The 16,640-nt window shown below is 32.6% G+C and overlaps 1 protein-coding gene across 1 annotated transcript; it reads right to left on the bottom strand.

The window, feature by feature from the left end:
• Positions 1 to 1,471: 1,471 nt before the first annotated feature.
• Positions 1,472 to 16,291, bottom strand: LOC132719226 (organic cation transporter protein-like). Its single transcript, XM_060702983.1, has 11 exons — positions 15,645 to 16,291; positions 14,384 to 14,548; positions 12,468 to 12,570; positions 11,430 to 11,533; positions 9,055 to 9,209; positions 7,302 to 7,470; positions 6,333 to 6,548; positions 5,504 to 5,730; positions 3,615 to 3,796; positions 2,829 to 2,980; positions 1,472 to 2,066 (listed from the first exon to the last, which is right to left on the bottom strand). The coding sequence occupies exons 1-11, from the start codon at positions 15,785 to 15,787 to the stop codon at positions 1,940 to 1,942; spliced, it is 1,743 nt and encodes a 580-aa protein (XP_060558966.1). The 5' UTR covers positions 15,788 to 16,291; the 3' UTR covers positions 1,472 to 1,939.
• Positions 16,292 to 16,640: the final 349 nt, after the last annotated feature.

Genomic DNA, 16,640 nt, shown 5'->3' on the forward strand with positions numbered 1-16,640 from the left:
ATATGGATCTTTAATTTAGACATATACTTGCGTTAGTCAAATGCAAAACTATCAATGATTACACATTTAAGATAACACTCAGACTACTTGCAAAATTATACCAAACTATTGCATTATTCTCAAATTATTAAACTAAGTCTATTTTGATATAATGTCACCTTAGTGCAGTAATGGGTTATGTCCTTCTAAATTTAAAAGGAGTTAACCAGTTATTGCACTAAGGTGATGATATGATGATAGTAAAACATTTAAGGTATTAGGACCCTAATGGGTACTATCAGGAACTAAAAAATTGACATCATAGGCCAGATGTATACCTTAAAGTACACCTGTATGCAAAATTTAAACAAAGTTTACCGTACGGAAATCAAGTTATGGCCAATTTTCTGAACTCAAGCTAGGATGTTATGAGGGCTCTTTTTTTAGAAATGAGGAACCTTTAAATAATCTGCAATAACATTCTAATGAAAAATGTTTTCCCATTAATTTTTGGTAAGAAACAAATAGTACCATTCAGCTAACAATCCACATAAGCAAAATTATGGTTTCTACTAAAAATTTATGAAATCTGTATAAAAATGTTACCCTACCCCACCCATTTTTACCACGTGTCTGACCATTTTTCTACTTAGGGAGCCTAATTTAAAAAATTCTTAAAATTTACCCAAATGAGTGCCTGTTTTCAAAGTTTCCCTAAATTTTTAAAAAAGTATATTGGTTGATCTTGTAAAATATGAAATACTTTTACCGTCTAGTTTTGATTATATTACACTTTGAAAATATCAGGTACCATATTTATTACTAGATTTAGCATAATTTAACCAATAAATACCTATATAAATTAAACTAGAAATGTGTCCATAGGACACAGATGCCCCCACACGCCACTGTTCTGTCAATCTTATGACTCTAGGTCAAATATTTTTTGGACTACATGTGCCACAAGTTGAAAACTAAAAATCAACAAAGGACCATAATTCTGTTAAATTTGGCCGCAGCAAAAATTCCTTCCTTTACTACCATCTACACATTAAGGTTGTTCATCCCTGAAAGTTTAAGCAAAATCTGCCATCCGGTTTAAGAGGAGTTGTGTTCACAAAATTTCTACATAGTATATAATGAAAAAATCAACAAAGGGCCATAATTCTGTTAAATTTGGTCACAGCAAAAATTCCTTCCCTTACTACCATTAACACATTAAGGTTGTTCATCCCTGGAAGTTTAAGCAAAATCTGCCATCCGGTTTAAGAGGAGTTGCGTTCACAAAATGTCTACATAGTATATAGTGAAAAAATCAATAAAGGGCCATAATTCTGTAAAATTTGGTCGCAGCAAAAATTCCTACCTTTACTACCATCTACACATTAAGGTTATTCATCCCAACCCTGGAAGTTTAAGCAAAATCTGCCATCCGGTTTAAGAGGAGTTGCGTTCACAAAATTTCTACATAGAATATAGTGAAAAATAACAAAGGGCCATAATTCTGTTAAATTTGGTCGCAGCAAAAATTCATTCCTTTACTACCATCTACACATTAAGGTTGTTCATCCCTGAAAGTTTAAGCAAAATCTGCCATCCGGTTTAAGAGGAGTTGCGTTCACAAGATTTCGAAACGTACAGGCCGACGGACGTCCGGACACTCGGACGGACAAGTGCAACGCTATATGCTTCCACTCTGTGGGGGCATAAAAATCAAAATTAAACACTTTTTTCTTTCCAAATGGGACATGAGAGATACATTAATAATGTTAAAAGAAAAAAAGAAAGAAAAAAAAAGTTGACTCTTCTGGGGATTGAACCCATGGCCCTCATTTTCAATGTAGTTAACAGTAGTTCTAGCCTATTTGAAGACTCTTCAAAGCGGAGGTAATACATTAGGGTGCTTATACCTTAAATTTGTACAAGTGTATAACAATTCATGCTATAATTGACTATCTTGTCAGGAGTATGAAGATTTCTCTGTAGAAAGTAAAAGTTCATGCTCTGTGTCAGTCTGGTCCTTTGAACTTTTCTCATAATCTTCCTGATGTCGCCGCAGACTCCGACCAAAATAAAAAGCTCCAGATCTGTTCAATAACAAACATTTTATTACATAATATAGGGTTTCTAGTATTCGAAATGTTGTTGATTAAACAACATATAGTTTCAAAAATTGAAATACCGAAGTTGTGGGATTTCTTTGGTTTCAAATGGGCTGATAACTTGAAGTACATTACTTATAACAGATCACAATAATTATATGCAGCACCTCATGCTTCTGAACTTTAAACATTAATTTGATCTTGATTGCATAAGAAAGGTAAAAGTTTTCTTGAAACCACTTTAGGTTGTCTTATTCCTGGTAGGACACAAATGAACAATCGCTGGATGAAAGTTTAAAAACAGACACCCTAACAACTAGGCATCCTTTGCCTTTTCTCCAATGCATATGCATAATGTTGCCATTGGTTTTGAGCATTTGGTCATATGTATCTCATATCTCATTCATACTATATTCTCTAGTATATTGCCCCTACAACCTACATGAATATAACAAATAATATACAGGGTGGAAACTTAATCCATACCCAGCTGGAACTGAACATGATACGACTATTCCACCAGTACAGAGCCAGGCAAGCCTGCACATCCACCCAATCTGACCAGGCTCTTTACTGTAAAGCTTTCTTCAAATTCTTATATTAATATCCCCAAAATGATAACGGACAGTTCATAGAATTGAACCTGGACAATTTTAAAAATATAGGTATATAAGTATTATAATGACTGTGCTTCAGATAATTTTTTCTCTCCAAAACCTGCATTAAAATGTTACCATGGAAACTTACCTGCCAAATCTTTCTGCATCTCGTATAGTTTCAGGAAGATTTTTATTTAAAGTTTCTGGTAATGTTAACGATATAAGCCCAGATAGAAGAGACATTCCACCAAACACCACCAAAGGTAGTATCTCTCGTGTTGTTCCACTCAGTGACTCACTCTAAATAAATAAAGATTATAAACCAGTTGGAAACTATTCATTGCCATTTGATTGAAAGACAATTCAGTAATTAATAACATTTTCGAACTGTTTCTTCATGAGTTTAGTGTTTACTGAAAGACTGAAAGTAACACCTTTAAAACTCAAAAATATTATACAAATGTTTGAATATACACTTAAAGTCAAGTCTTTCCTTGCTCTGGGATAACTATTCAGGGTTATTTTTCTCCCTAGAAATTAAACAAACAATAAGCAGGTGTAAAATTAGCAATCTGGCATATTCTTCAAAAACACACCAGTCAAATTTAAACAAAAATCCCTCCAATCCCCTTGGAATAAAGACTTTCCCTGCAGAGACATTCAGATTTTAAAATTGCTGTTTAACGTCCTTGCTTTGCAAGTTAAGACTACTTCCCTTACTGTTCTGGCATGAAAACAAAAGCACGGACCCAGTAGTGTGGGAGCAGACAAAAGGTAAAATATAGCTTATTTTCCCAGTTTTAACCTCAGTGACAGAAGCATTTCGGTAAAAGGCAATGCGTGGCCTAGTTAAAGAAAGCCATAGCAAAGCACTTACAATAGCTTACTTTTTTATAAAAAGATGTAATGACAAAATTAATCCAACCGAACTTACTACAGTAACAATATATGGGGCAACCATTGTTCCAAGCCTTGCAAATAGTGACCCTATCCCTAATCCAGCATTACGTACAACAGTAGGAAATAACTCGGCACTGTGAACATAGACCACAGAGTACGCTCCTGTCACACATAGTCTTCCAAACATAGCCAAAGCTATTGTGATAACATCTGACCCTGTAACAAATAACACATCAGAGAAATATAAGGGAAAGTGAGTTAACTCAAGTTAATTACATGTACACAAAAAATTGTTTTCCCAAAGCTTGAATGTGAGTGTAGAACTTCAGTCAATCGACTAGAGTGAAAAAATCCACCAGAATTGCATATTATGAATATACCTTCTGTAATATGTCAACAAAACTTTAAATGATGGAATAATTTTTACTTATGATAACTCTTTAAATTTGAATTTAACATCAGTACATATCTTAGACATAATAACACTTAAGCAATACAAAATTTGAAACACTAAAAAATGATATGGATGCAGATAAATACACCTAAATTTGTGTTGTGGTGTATCTTAAACACTTAAAGTATCTTGTTTTATTACTCTGATTACATGCATTTAATATAATATTTGTAATGCGTTGGGGAAAAAAAGATGCTACCTGGATGTGACATTGTTATATTTAATTGCATGTAAACCTTCTTAAAACCAATACTTCTTGCAATGGTGTACTATTATTGCACTTCGAAAAACATTTTAAGGAATAGAAGGAGAAATGTTATAGAACATTGCATTTATAAATTATTTTGCTCAAGGAAAACCATACAAGTAAGAATAAGATATCTAAATATTACAGCTAATCCTTAATTTTTTTTGCCAGACACTTCATATTTTAATTAACATGTTTCCTAATAACATCATGGGACAATGCAATGAAAATGAAACAAGAAATGTGTCCATAGGACACGGATGCCCCCACATGCCACTGTTAGGTCAATCTTATGACTCTAGGTCAAATTTTTTTGGACTACATGTGCCACAAGTTGAAAACTAAAAATCAACAAAGGGTCATAATTCTGTTAAATTTGGTCGCAGCAAAAATTCCTTCCTTTCATACCATCTACACATTAAGGTTGTTCACCCCTGGAAGTTTAAGCAAAATCTGCCATCAGGTTTAAGAGGAGTTGCGTTCACAAAATTTGTACATAGTATATAGTGAAAAAATCAACAAAGGGCCATAATTCTGTAAAATTTGATCGCAGCGAAAATTCCTTCTTTAACTACCATCTACACATTAAGGTTGTTCATCCCTGGAAGTTTAAGCAAAATCTGCCATCCGGTTTAAGAGGAGTTGCGTTCACAAAATTTGTACATAGTATATAGTGAGAAAATCAACAAAGGGCCATAATTCTGTTAAATTTGGTCGCAGCCAAAATTCCTTTCTTTACTACCATCTACACGTTAAGGTTGTTCATCCCTGAAAGTTTAAGCAAAATCTGTCATCCGGTTTAAGAGGAGTTGCGTCCACAAGATTTTGGGACGGACGGACTGACGGACAAGTGCAACGCTGTATGCTCCCACTTTGTGGGGGCATAAAAATGATTTTGTTTAAAGTAATACATCAATCAATTGTAATCCTGGTCCCTTAAAGCTCAAAAGAATTTTGAACCCGCAACAATCTGGTTACATTCCCGGCCAATATAGTATGTTCACATTGTAAAATCCTTGCCAGTTCCACCATACTGCACATAAGGCAGCTATTTTTAGAGCAAAAGTAAAACCAATAACTACTCCTTGCAGTGTGGGAACGGTTTGAAAGTAAAACCATGCACTGCTTTTCTGTACTACTAAGGCCCTGCCCCCCACCCTTCCCCCTTTAAAGAGGGGATTGGGCAAGGATTACTTTTAACTAATGAATATTGTATAATTACCTTCCGGTTCATACTCAATAGCAAAGATTGTTGACAGGCATGACACCCCTCCGATGATCATAAAAGAACAATACAATTTCCTGCGACCGACACGATCAACTAGATATACTACCAGTAGATAGCCTGGAATCTCAACTAACCCAGATAAACCAAAATTGAGATACAAATTTCCGTTCAGATTCTCCGAGTTAAGAGCCAGTCCGAAGTATACCAGAGCAACTACCAACCTAAAGAATGAAAAATAAACCTAAAGATTAAATGTGGCCAAAACTGAGTTTTATTTCATATTACATAGCCTTCATTGTGCCACTTTTAATATTTAGGCACCTTAACATTTTATTTCTACTTAACATCAAAAAATATTATTTCTATAAATATTATAAAAATATTACATTTGTATCTATAATATTACGACTGTTCTCAACTAGATATTGGATAGCAAAAGGAAAACAATCAAGCGTAACATTCTAATGTTTTGTTTAAATAACAAAATGTCCAAAAAGGTGAAAGAAAAATTGCTTGCTAGTGAAATTATCTGAGTAATTGATATAAGTTTATAAAGGACATCTCAAAGGAAATAGTTAACTGTTATCTGATAAATATCGTTATAATTAAGTTTCTCTAAACAATTGAGATAACTTCTCCACTTTCTATACATCTACCTACTTTGCAGTATCATAATTATGCGGACATGATTTTTTTTTCATACTATGGTAATATTGACACTTACTGTATATTGATTAGGCACAAGAGAGTGAGATGATGGGCGGGGGTATACAACTGACTTGTGCATAGTAACAATCATTTCTAAAAATACTTTTATAATTACCAGTTTAGAAATATAACATTTGATCTGATACAGAGTGTCTTTGATGAAAACAGCTTCCAGAAACTGGACTCCTTATCAACATCATCCTCTATCATTTCTCCAAATATATCATTGGGCAGTGTGGTTTTGTTCCATCGAGCAGCATTTCTTAGAATTTGTTCTGCTTCTTTGACCCGACCCTTGCTGAGCAACCACCTCGGAGACTCTGGCATAAGCCTGAAGATATTTATAACTATATGTGTTAATTTATGCAAAATTACAAACTGACATTAGGTGGTGGTATTGGTAGTTTTCACTACGGATCACGACAGTAAGCCTTGAATTTACCAGAGCACAGTTCAGTAATCACATCATTCCTGCGCAGGCTGTCAAAGTAGTTTACCAGTACAAGTTGCCTTCACTTTCACAAGGAACTGATTACTTCTGTACATGCCAAAGCAGAGGTACAGTGTGAATGACCGTAGAAAGGATAACATGATCAACCACAACGAATGTGACCTGCACTGAGTCCAGTTTTGATGTGACTAAACTGGCATTAGCTATAAATGCGAATATGTATATACTAATACACAGTCGATCAAAATTTAACAAGTCACTCTATTACTAAAGTTCAATGTATGTGTATTTCCTGTACAACAGCCGGAAGAACAATGTTTGATATATCAAGAACTTTATATAACACTTAATTCAATTTTTTAAAATCTTACATACAAATGATGTACCATAAATGAAATTTGGCACACATAAAATATTAGTGGTTTATAACCAGTTGAGCACTTAGTGCATGTAATATCCCATAAATTTCATTCTAAGAGTTATTATATCATGTATATTGTGTCAAATTCCTTGAAAAGCTATTTCATAGACAAGATAAGCATAAAAAGGTATCTCAGAAATTTCATTTTATGAGTTATTATATCATGTATATTGTGTCAAATTCATTGAAAGCTATTTCATAGCAGAACATACCACCAATAAAATACAAACAACACTGCTGGTAATGAGGTATAAAGTTGAATTTGAAACCAGTCTCGCAAACCATACGCAACTGCTGCCAGAACCACTAGTCCAAGTACATACGGAAGTTCCGATATCACGCCTGGCCACACCCTCTTTTTGACGCTTGTTATCTCTAAAGCTGAAATATGACTACATAATTGGCATCTTTGTTTTCATTTAAATAGAGCTTTTTCTAACCATTTTATTACTAATTCAAAACTAGAACTATCACTAAATGTGATTAATACCCCCACAAGACTACTTCGGAAATGAGGATGTTACTAGTAACAGAATACCTTGTAAAAGAATTGAAATATAGAGTTATGGTTGTGGGCAATTAAAGATAGTTGTGGTTCTTGTATATTGCATTTCCTTTCAATGTGGTTGGCCATTGATGAAGTTTTATTGAATTACTCTGTAATAAGTCCAGAAAGACAAAGAATAGGAACAAAGGGCAATAACTCTATAAATACTGAAGATGGAGTTATAGTTCTTGTGCACTGCATTTCCTCTTTTTGTGCTTGACCATTGTATGAAGTTGTTTTGAATTTCAACCAGTACGTTTTAAGTTATGCTCCAGACAAGGAAAAGTATCAAAGGGCAGTAACTCTGTATTTTGTCAAAATGGAGTTATGGCTCTTAGGCACTGCACTTCCTTTTAATGTCCTTGACAACTGTATGAAGTTGTTTTAAATTCCAACCAGTAATTTTCAAGTTATGCCCCGGACAAGGAAAAGTAACAAAGGGCAATAACTCTGTAATTAGTCAAGATATAGTTATGGTTCTTGTGCACTGCACTTCCTCTCAATGTGCTTGACCATTGTATGTAGTTATATTGAATTCCAACCATTAGTCTTCAAGTTATGGTCCGGACAAAAGAAAGCAATGGAAAAGAAACAAAGGGCAATAACTCTGTAATTACTTTAGATAGAGTTATGGTTCTTGTGCACTGCACTTCCCCTTATTGTGTTTGACAATTGTATGAAGTTGTTTTGAATTCCAACCAGTAGTGTTCAAGTTATGCCCCGGACAAGGAAAAGTAACAAAGGGCAGTAACTCTGTAATTAGTCAAGATAGAGTTATGGTTCTTGTGCACTGCACTTCCTCTCAATGTGCTTGACCATTGTATGTAGTTATATTGAATTCCAACCATTAGTCTTCAAGTTATGGTCCGGACAAAAGAAAGCAATGGAAAAGTAACAAAGGGCAATAACTCTGTAATTACTTTAGATAGAGTTATGGTTCTTGTGCACTGCACTTCCCCTTATTGTGTTTGACAATTGTATGAAGTTGTTTTGAATTCCAACCAGTAGTTTTCAAGTTATGCCCTGGACTAGGAAAAGTAACAAAGGGCAATAACTCTGTAATTAGTCAAGATAGAGTTATGGTTCTTGTGCACTGCACTTCCTCTCAATGTGCTTGACCATTGTATGTAGTTATATTGAATTCCAACCATTAGTCTTCTTTGGGGGTATAATGACCTATTTTTTCAACTCTGAATTGATAGGCAATTCACAGAAAAATATCATTGGTACATTAATATTGTTTTGACTGATAACAGATTATGTTTTAAGTGAAAAATTATACATGAAGATTTTTTCAAATACAATGTATGTTAACTATTCAAATCAATACATCATTTTCTATAAACAAATTTGAAATACTTCATCCTACATATTTATTATCCTCTTTTTATAAAACGGCAAGTTTGTATCATACTTACATATGATATACGCTGGCATAAAGCAAGCCACTATAGAGCCGCCAAGAAAAAATTCAATGATGCAAAAAAGCCAGTATTCATGTGCCCAGGCAAGCCCATTTGCGGAGGCAATCATTACCAAAATGGCAACATACATCACTGGCTTACGTCCGACACTAAAAAAAGAAACTATTTGGTGAGATGTTTGACAATATCTTATGTTTAGGATCTTCTGTCATTATGTATGTTAAACTTTCTTAGTAGGTTTATAACTCTCAGATAAAAATACATAATTAATTTTGTACTGATTTACCAAACTGATTTGACAGTAATTTATGTTAAGTAGATACATGTAGGCAACTATAAGAATAATTCATGAAGAAAGGTAACAATGTCACTTTTAAGTTTCAATTTCCTTGAGAAAAAGATATCAAATGAACAGATTACTTATTTGATTTACAATACTTTAATACAGTATAATTATTGTCATATATATCAAACACAACAAATAGTTTCAGCAAGAAAGAGACTCCAGAATCAGAAATTTTCACAAGGTATCAAATTTCATTAACTTGGCAAATAGAATATTTTTGTGAAAATAAATGTTCACTCAAAATCTAAATATCACAAATTTTGCAGAAGTGAAAGCAAAAATTATAGTATATTTATCCTTAATAATAAGTCAAAAATGCTGAGATGGCAAAATTTTAGCTCTGCAGAAATATTGTGATTTTACAGTAGATATGTAATATTTTTAATGCTCTATCTACAAATGTTACATCTTAAATACTGTAATTGTTGTTAAATAAAAGCATAATTAAAGTAGTTTCAATCTTCTGTGCACCATGCCAAATGGTTCACAGTAAAGTCATAACTTTTTTGTATAAGAACAAAACATATCATTTCTTTTACCACAATGCTGTTGGTAGGACAGCAACGCTTGACTACTCTTAGTGCTTGATAGTAAAAGAGCCTGAATAACGTAAAATTTTCTAATATAACAAAAGGGCAAAATTTTTCTTCAAATCCATGCTGCAGTTTGAGGCCTTTGAGAGAGTCCTATTATGCTCTCAAAGAAGAGTATAAAATTTCAACTTGTTTCAAAGCCATATGTCAAAAGAATATGAAAATATCTGAGGTGGTATGCAAACTTGAATGTAAAAGAGAAAAGGGGCATTTTTCTGTAAAAATGCTTCGTAAAGTTACCTCCTCTAGTCTACAGGTTGGGGTCATGATGGTGAACAAGTGTGCAAAGTTTCAAAGCCATATGTCAATGGACTTTGAAAATATTACAGGTGTTACAAAAACTTTAACCAGGGCTGGGAATCGAAACTGCGTCGTATCCTACAAAATGTAAACAAACGCTGCCATCTTGGAACGAAAAACATATGTTTTTGTTTATAACTCTTTTTGTTGGAAATGACTGAAAACCAGATATATGTATTAAGAGGCTACACTATTTTCCGCTTCATTCGGTATATGTTGCTTGCACAACTATTTTGTAAAACAAAAGTTATAGCCAACTTGCAACTCGAATCAGAGCAGAATTTTTATGAAAATGTGTGGATACGACGCAGTTCATATTGCTTTATCTATCTTTTTTCCTTCAAATCAATTATATACTCATTTCAGAGTTTACAATTAACTTCGAAATATAATTTTGCATCATTTATTAAAATTTCAGTAAAAAGAGATGTTTATTTTCTAAGAAATAATGATTTTTACGAAATGATACAAAGCAGTTGAAAATAAAATATGATATGACTCATTTGTATTTTCATTGCAGGCTGCATATTGGTTCAGCTATTAAATTATGTGCTAGGTATGCTAATAACGTCCAACAACATTTCTTGTTCACAACTTAAGTAAAAAGCAGATGTCACTCATTGGTTTCACAAAAAATGGAAACTGTAATACAATTCTATTAAGGCCCCTCGAAAAAGGGGCATAATTCCGTCAAAATGCTTGATACAGTTACCTCCTCCTGTCTACAGGTTGGGGTCATGATGGTAAGTGTGCAAAGTTTCAAAACTATATGACAATGGACTTTGAAAATATTTGAGGTATTACAAAAACTTTAACGTAAATTCTAAGTCGAAAAAGGGGCATAATTCTGTCAAAATGCTTGACATAGTTACCTCCTCCTGACTACAGATTGGGGGCATGATTGTAAACAGGTGTGCAAAGTTTCAAAGCCATATGTCAATGGACTTTGAAAATATTTGAGGTATTACAAAAACTTTAACATAAGTGGTTACACCGACGCTCGGGTGACCACAATAGCTCTACTTATCAAATAGTCGAGCTAAAAATACAGTTGCAAGTATTTCACTCATTATATAGTTGCAAAAATCAGTTTCACATATAAATTTTCAGTATCAAAATTTAGTGTTTACATATCTGCGATGATTCCACTAGCAAATGAACCAACAAGCATTCCTCCATAAAATATCATCTCTGCATTAGCCACCCATATTTCTTTATCGCATACCAAATTTACCTGAGTGTATAAAATAAAACCTCAATATTAAATCAGGAAAACAATTCTGACTTGTCCGTTTTGAATTTTCATTAATTGTAAATAATTATATTATAGTGCTTGCCACACTGAACAGTTTATTTGTTTTTTCTATTTTAAGAAATTATCTGCAAGATTTACTTAAAAATTTAGTCTGTGCTATGTCTAGTTTTATTGGAAAAACTATAGCAAATAAAATAAAAGTTTTGTTTTGTGATAATATTTAAAAAATTTCACTTAAAAAATATATATTTTCACTCAAGCTTTGTGCTTTTAAACAATTCCCACTTCTATTCAAGATATCCATATTCACTCAAAACAAATACTTTTTACCAGTAGGATATACTATGCTTAACCTGAAGAAAAATATTTTAATCACAGAAATTTATTGAAATCTTTGAAATTCGTATTGAATATGTCTAATTTGAATGAAAGAATGAATAAACTATGTATGGGAAGCTTCATTCCCAATAGCAGGCCATTTAAAGTTGGTCTTTTCTTAAAAAAACTGCCAGTTTTTTTTAATGACACAGTCACACTATATATTCATATTGTGACCACCAATAGTGTGTTGAATTTAAAACATAACATATCTACTTTGTGTGAAGTCAAAACATGTTTATTTTATATTTACAAAGGGACTGTGTGACAATTATCAATATTTTTGAATATCAAATTTGAGCATAGTATCTTATCCTGCTAGTGGTGCCTGAAACAACCCGTGACCCCCGTGTAACCTTTGCAGACCAAGATCTGCTGGCACATCTGCGCTGTCTCATCATGGTCTGCACAGTTCTGTATTCAATAAGTACATATTTTGAAAATTTCCCTAAAAATGATGAATGGTTTTGTCTCAATTGAAAGATGGACTTGTCCATTTAAGATATTTAGTTTGGTAAGGGTTAATATTGTATACCTGAGAAGCAAATGTGTTGTCATATACTTCTTTATCATACACCCAACTGTTACACTTTTCTGTTGTCCTTTCATCAGTGCTATTGTCCTGTATAAAGCGAGCCCTATCAAAAACATAAAAATACATGTAATTTAGATTCATGCTAATTTTAATGAAAACTGTCAAAATGTATATAAAAATAAAATATCGTCCAATGAACAAAGAAACGAATTTGTACATTACGAACAACAGATAATTATGACCAAGAATGTATGTTTAAAATGACTTTTAAATCCAGAAGAACAATTAAACAAACAGAAAAAACATAGAAGAAGCATAAACAAGAGCCTACAGACATTACATACAATTATTCTCAGTGTTTAATAGTTAAAAGCAAAAGCCATGTGGAAATTTCCTAAATTCACAAAGGGGTATTATTCCAAAATTTTTCAAACTAAATTATGGGTCTTTGTAATCAATACCCTTCACTTATGATATTGACAACATGTGTGAAGCTTAAGAAAATACATGTATCTTCAATTATTTCGTGAAATTATGAAATTGTTGTCAGAAGTAGATCTATTATCAAGTTTCAAGCAAAAATTTCACTGTGTTGTAACTAGGCTTTCTTTAAGGCTATGGAGAGTGAGATAGCTTATCTATTCTTTTGAAACATTAATCGATTGATTTTCATTTTTCAAGAAATAATATCTTATCAAAATAATAAATAACAAGAGCTGTCCGTAAGACAGCGCGCTCGACTTTTTTATTGCTTGCCAATAAAAAAAGTTTTTGCAGTAAAAGGCAATACAAGAATCTCTGTATTTTTAAAGTGAACAATGGCCATGAGCATTAAGATATTTAGTGAAGAATTATTTTATTATGACATAATTTATGGTAAAGTGAACAAGTGGATAGGAATGAATTTTTTTAGATTTTTTAAGTTTTTTAGTGCTTGCCTATAATACAAAACATTGACAGTTAAGGGCCATAATTCAAATAAAATCTTTGACAGAATTACCTTCTCCTGGACATGTTTGGGAATCATGATTGTAAACAAGTATTCCAACTTTCAAATTAATATCTCAAACAGTTCAGTCAAAAAGTGGACTGGTACTAAAAACTTAACCAAGATTCTAAGTCGATAAAAGGCCTTAATTTTTAAAACAAATCCTTGACAGAGTTACCTTTCTCTTGCGTACAGATGGGGGTAATGATGTGAAATAGCATTAAAAGTTTCAAAGCAATATCTCAAAGGGTTAAGGCAATAAGTGGATTTTACCCATATTCAATGTATTTTCTAAGTCAAAAAGGGGCATAATTCTGTCAAAAACCTTGACAGAGTTATGTCCTCTTGTCTGTTGATGAAGGTCGTGATGGTAAACAAGTATGGTCAGTTTCAAAGCAATACCTCCAATGGTTTTGAAATAAAGTGAGGTGGTACAAAAAACTTAACCAAGCTCAATACACTTTCTAAGTCAAAAAAGGGCCATAATTCTGTCAAAAACCTTGACAGAGTTATGTACTCTTGTCTGTAGATGGAGGTTATGATGGTGAACAAGTATGGTAAGTTTCAAAGCCATACTTGTAATACTTCTGAAATAAAGTGGGGTGGTACGAAAAACTTAACCAAGGTGTGACGCCAACGCCGACGCCGACGCCGGGGCGAGTAGGATAGCTCCCCTTTTCATAGAAAAGTCGAGCTAAAAAATTGAAACTTATATTTGAAACTACCTTTCTTAACAAAGAATAACTTGATCAAAAAAGTTTTGCATTATACCATATGTATTATGGTAGACACAGTTGTTACAGAAATGTCATATGTTATAATGCTACAATATCTAGGACTTCATTTCCATTTTATGTATTTTGACATACCAAACTGAAATTGTTTTTCAAGTCAAACATTGATATCTAATATTAAAAACATTGCATACCGTTTAAAACTTGCACTGACATTTTCGGCGATATATTTGTACACTTCACAACTGTCATATTCGGACGGTTCCTCTGATGACATCGGGATATATCTTTCTATCAACGCTCTATGTTCGTCATTTTGAGGCTTATATGTATCATTATCATAACCAGGAATCGAACATCTGTATAAGAAAACATTGAAAATCCATGTATCTTAGAAAATATTCAGCAAGATTTTGTGTAAAAATATATTTTTTAAAAACAGAAAAAGGCATTCCTGTTAAGCTGTTATTTCAAGTTAGGACAGTTATATCTCTTGCAGCATGGCCTGACTTTTGTGATATTCTTATAAATCTCAACAACCATAATCAACTTTAAGATTGCAGGCCTGAAAATAACCAAAAATCTAGAATTGAAATGGGCTGCTCCTTTTAACATTTATTAATACATCAATATGTACATGTAGTAATAAGCTTACACATAAGAGGTTTTTAGTTAACTGTAAAATTATTGCATGTAATAGAATATTAAGAAATCATTGAGAGATTTGTTTACAAACTTTTAATGTATTAATTGTAATGTTTTAAAGCTACTATCCAACACATTGTGCAGTTTGGGCGTTTTTGAAATAAAATGTCATCAAAAGACAAAATTTCACCACAAACTAGTACATTTATATGAAACTAGATGATTTAAACAGGTCGTGTCCAATGAGAAAGGTTTTAGTAAGGTATTTGCAATGTTGTTCCTGCTGTAATTTTAAACCATTGCACTGTTTTATTTTGTTATCGACTTAAATTATAAACACAACTGTTAACTGGTTTGCAAGTAGATCAGTTGGTTGCTGGTAGAACATTAAAAATATGGTCTTGGGTAATTCTTTATAATGCAATCGATTACTACACAATATATCATAGAAAATTATGTCTATAAAAAGAGACAAAAAAGAAAATATCTTGTTAAAAACTAACATTTATAAAGTATTTTCTACCTGCATAAAGCTGTCCTACTTGCCACATGTTAACGGGTGTGATAATAGGGTGTTTATATCTGTGCAAAGTGAAACACAAGAGCTTTGCCAAGTGAAACATAACAATGGTTAGGTCACATTTACCTCATGGCAACTGCAAATTTATTTTTATGTATATCAAATAACTCTAAACAAATATTTTGATGTTTTAGACCCGTTTTGTGAGGGAGAGTAGCTTTAATGTATATTTCATTGATGAGAATATTTTCAATATTTTACTGATTTTTTGGTATTAAAACATATCTTACCTGTGGTCAGGAACACCAAGGAGGAACACAGGGTTCAGCATGTAAAATCCAGCAAAGAAGTTTGGGATACAAGTTAAAAAGAAAATCCATTTCTGATACCGTCCAAATCCCCCTATCTCCTCTAATATGTCATCCAATCTCATACCTTTCTAAATAATCTCCGAATTTTTCAGATATTTACCCACAGGTACTCCGAAATTAGTATGATTTCACAAATCTAAGGATCGATTGTCTTTGAATATTCAGATATTCACTTATGGATACTCCAAACAAGTACAATTTCACAAATTTAAAAATATTACCAGAATCAGTATATCTTAAAGGAATGCAAGGATTTCATGTAGCAGTGTCCGATTTATTTTCCTTCGCTATAAATATTATCCGTAATCCATGACTCTAATTCAACTGCTTCCTTAATGTTTTACAAAAGAGGATTTTATTACATGATTTAGCCACTAAAAATTAGCACAAAACCTATGTAATTTTATCCCTTTATCACTATTTCATTTTATTTCTTCATTTTTATTTATTAACCAACTTTATTATCACACTGAGTTTACATGTACTTTATTAAAACACTGATCCATGCATTTAACTCTGCAGATAATGATATATTATTTAAAAGGTAAAAAGTTCATATTACTATAATTATGTAAAAGTATCACATGATGTTGAGATAAATCTTAACACTTTAAATATTTAAACATCTATTATGTTATCATGATAACGTTCATTGTGATCCTTTAGTACACATGTAAAAAGATACCATGCTTACTTCACGTGCTTGAACCCTTTGCACAAAATGACATAATAAAATGGCTTTATTCAAGGACGGATAATAAAATTAATTTTTTTTTTCGTTTGTAGGTAACATATGTAAATGTTAATAAATGGAAAGGCTTTTTAGACGACTGTTTTAACTTTTTCTAAAAGCATACAAATAAACGGTTTAAACAAATATTAATGAGCCGCGTCATGACAAAACCAACATAGTGT

This window comes from Ruditapes philippinarum, unplaced genomic scaffold (genome assembly GCF_026571515.1).
Source record: "Ruditapes philippinarum isolate M1 unplaced genomic scaffold, ASM2657151v2 ctg69_1_1_1_1, whole genome shotgun sequence".
Taxonomy (NCBI): domain Eukaryota; kingdom Metazoa; phylum Mollusca; class Bivalvia; order Venerida; family Veneridae; genus Ruditapes; species Ruditapes philippinarum.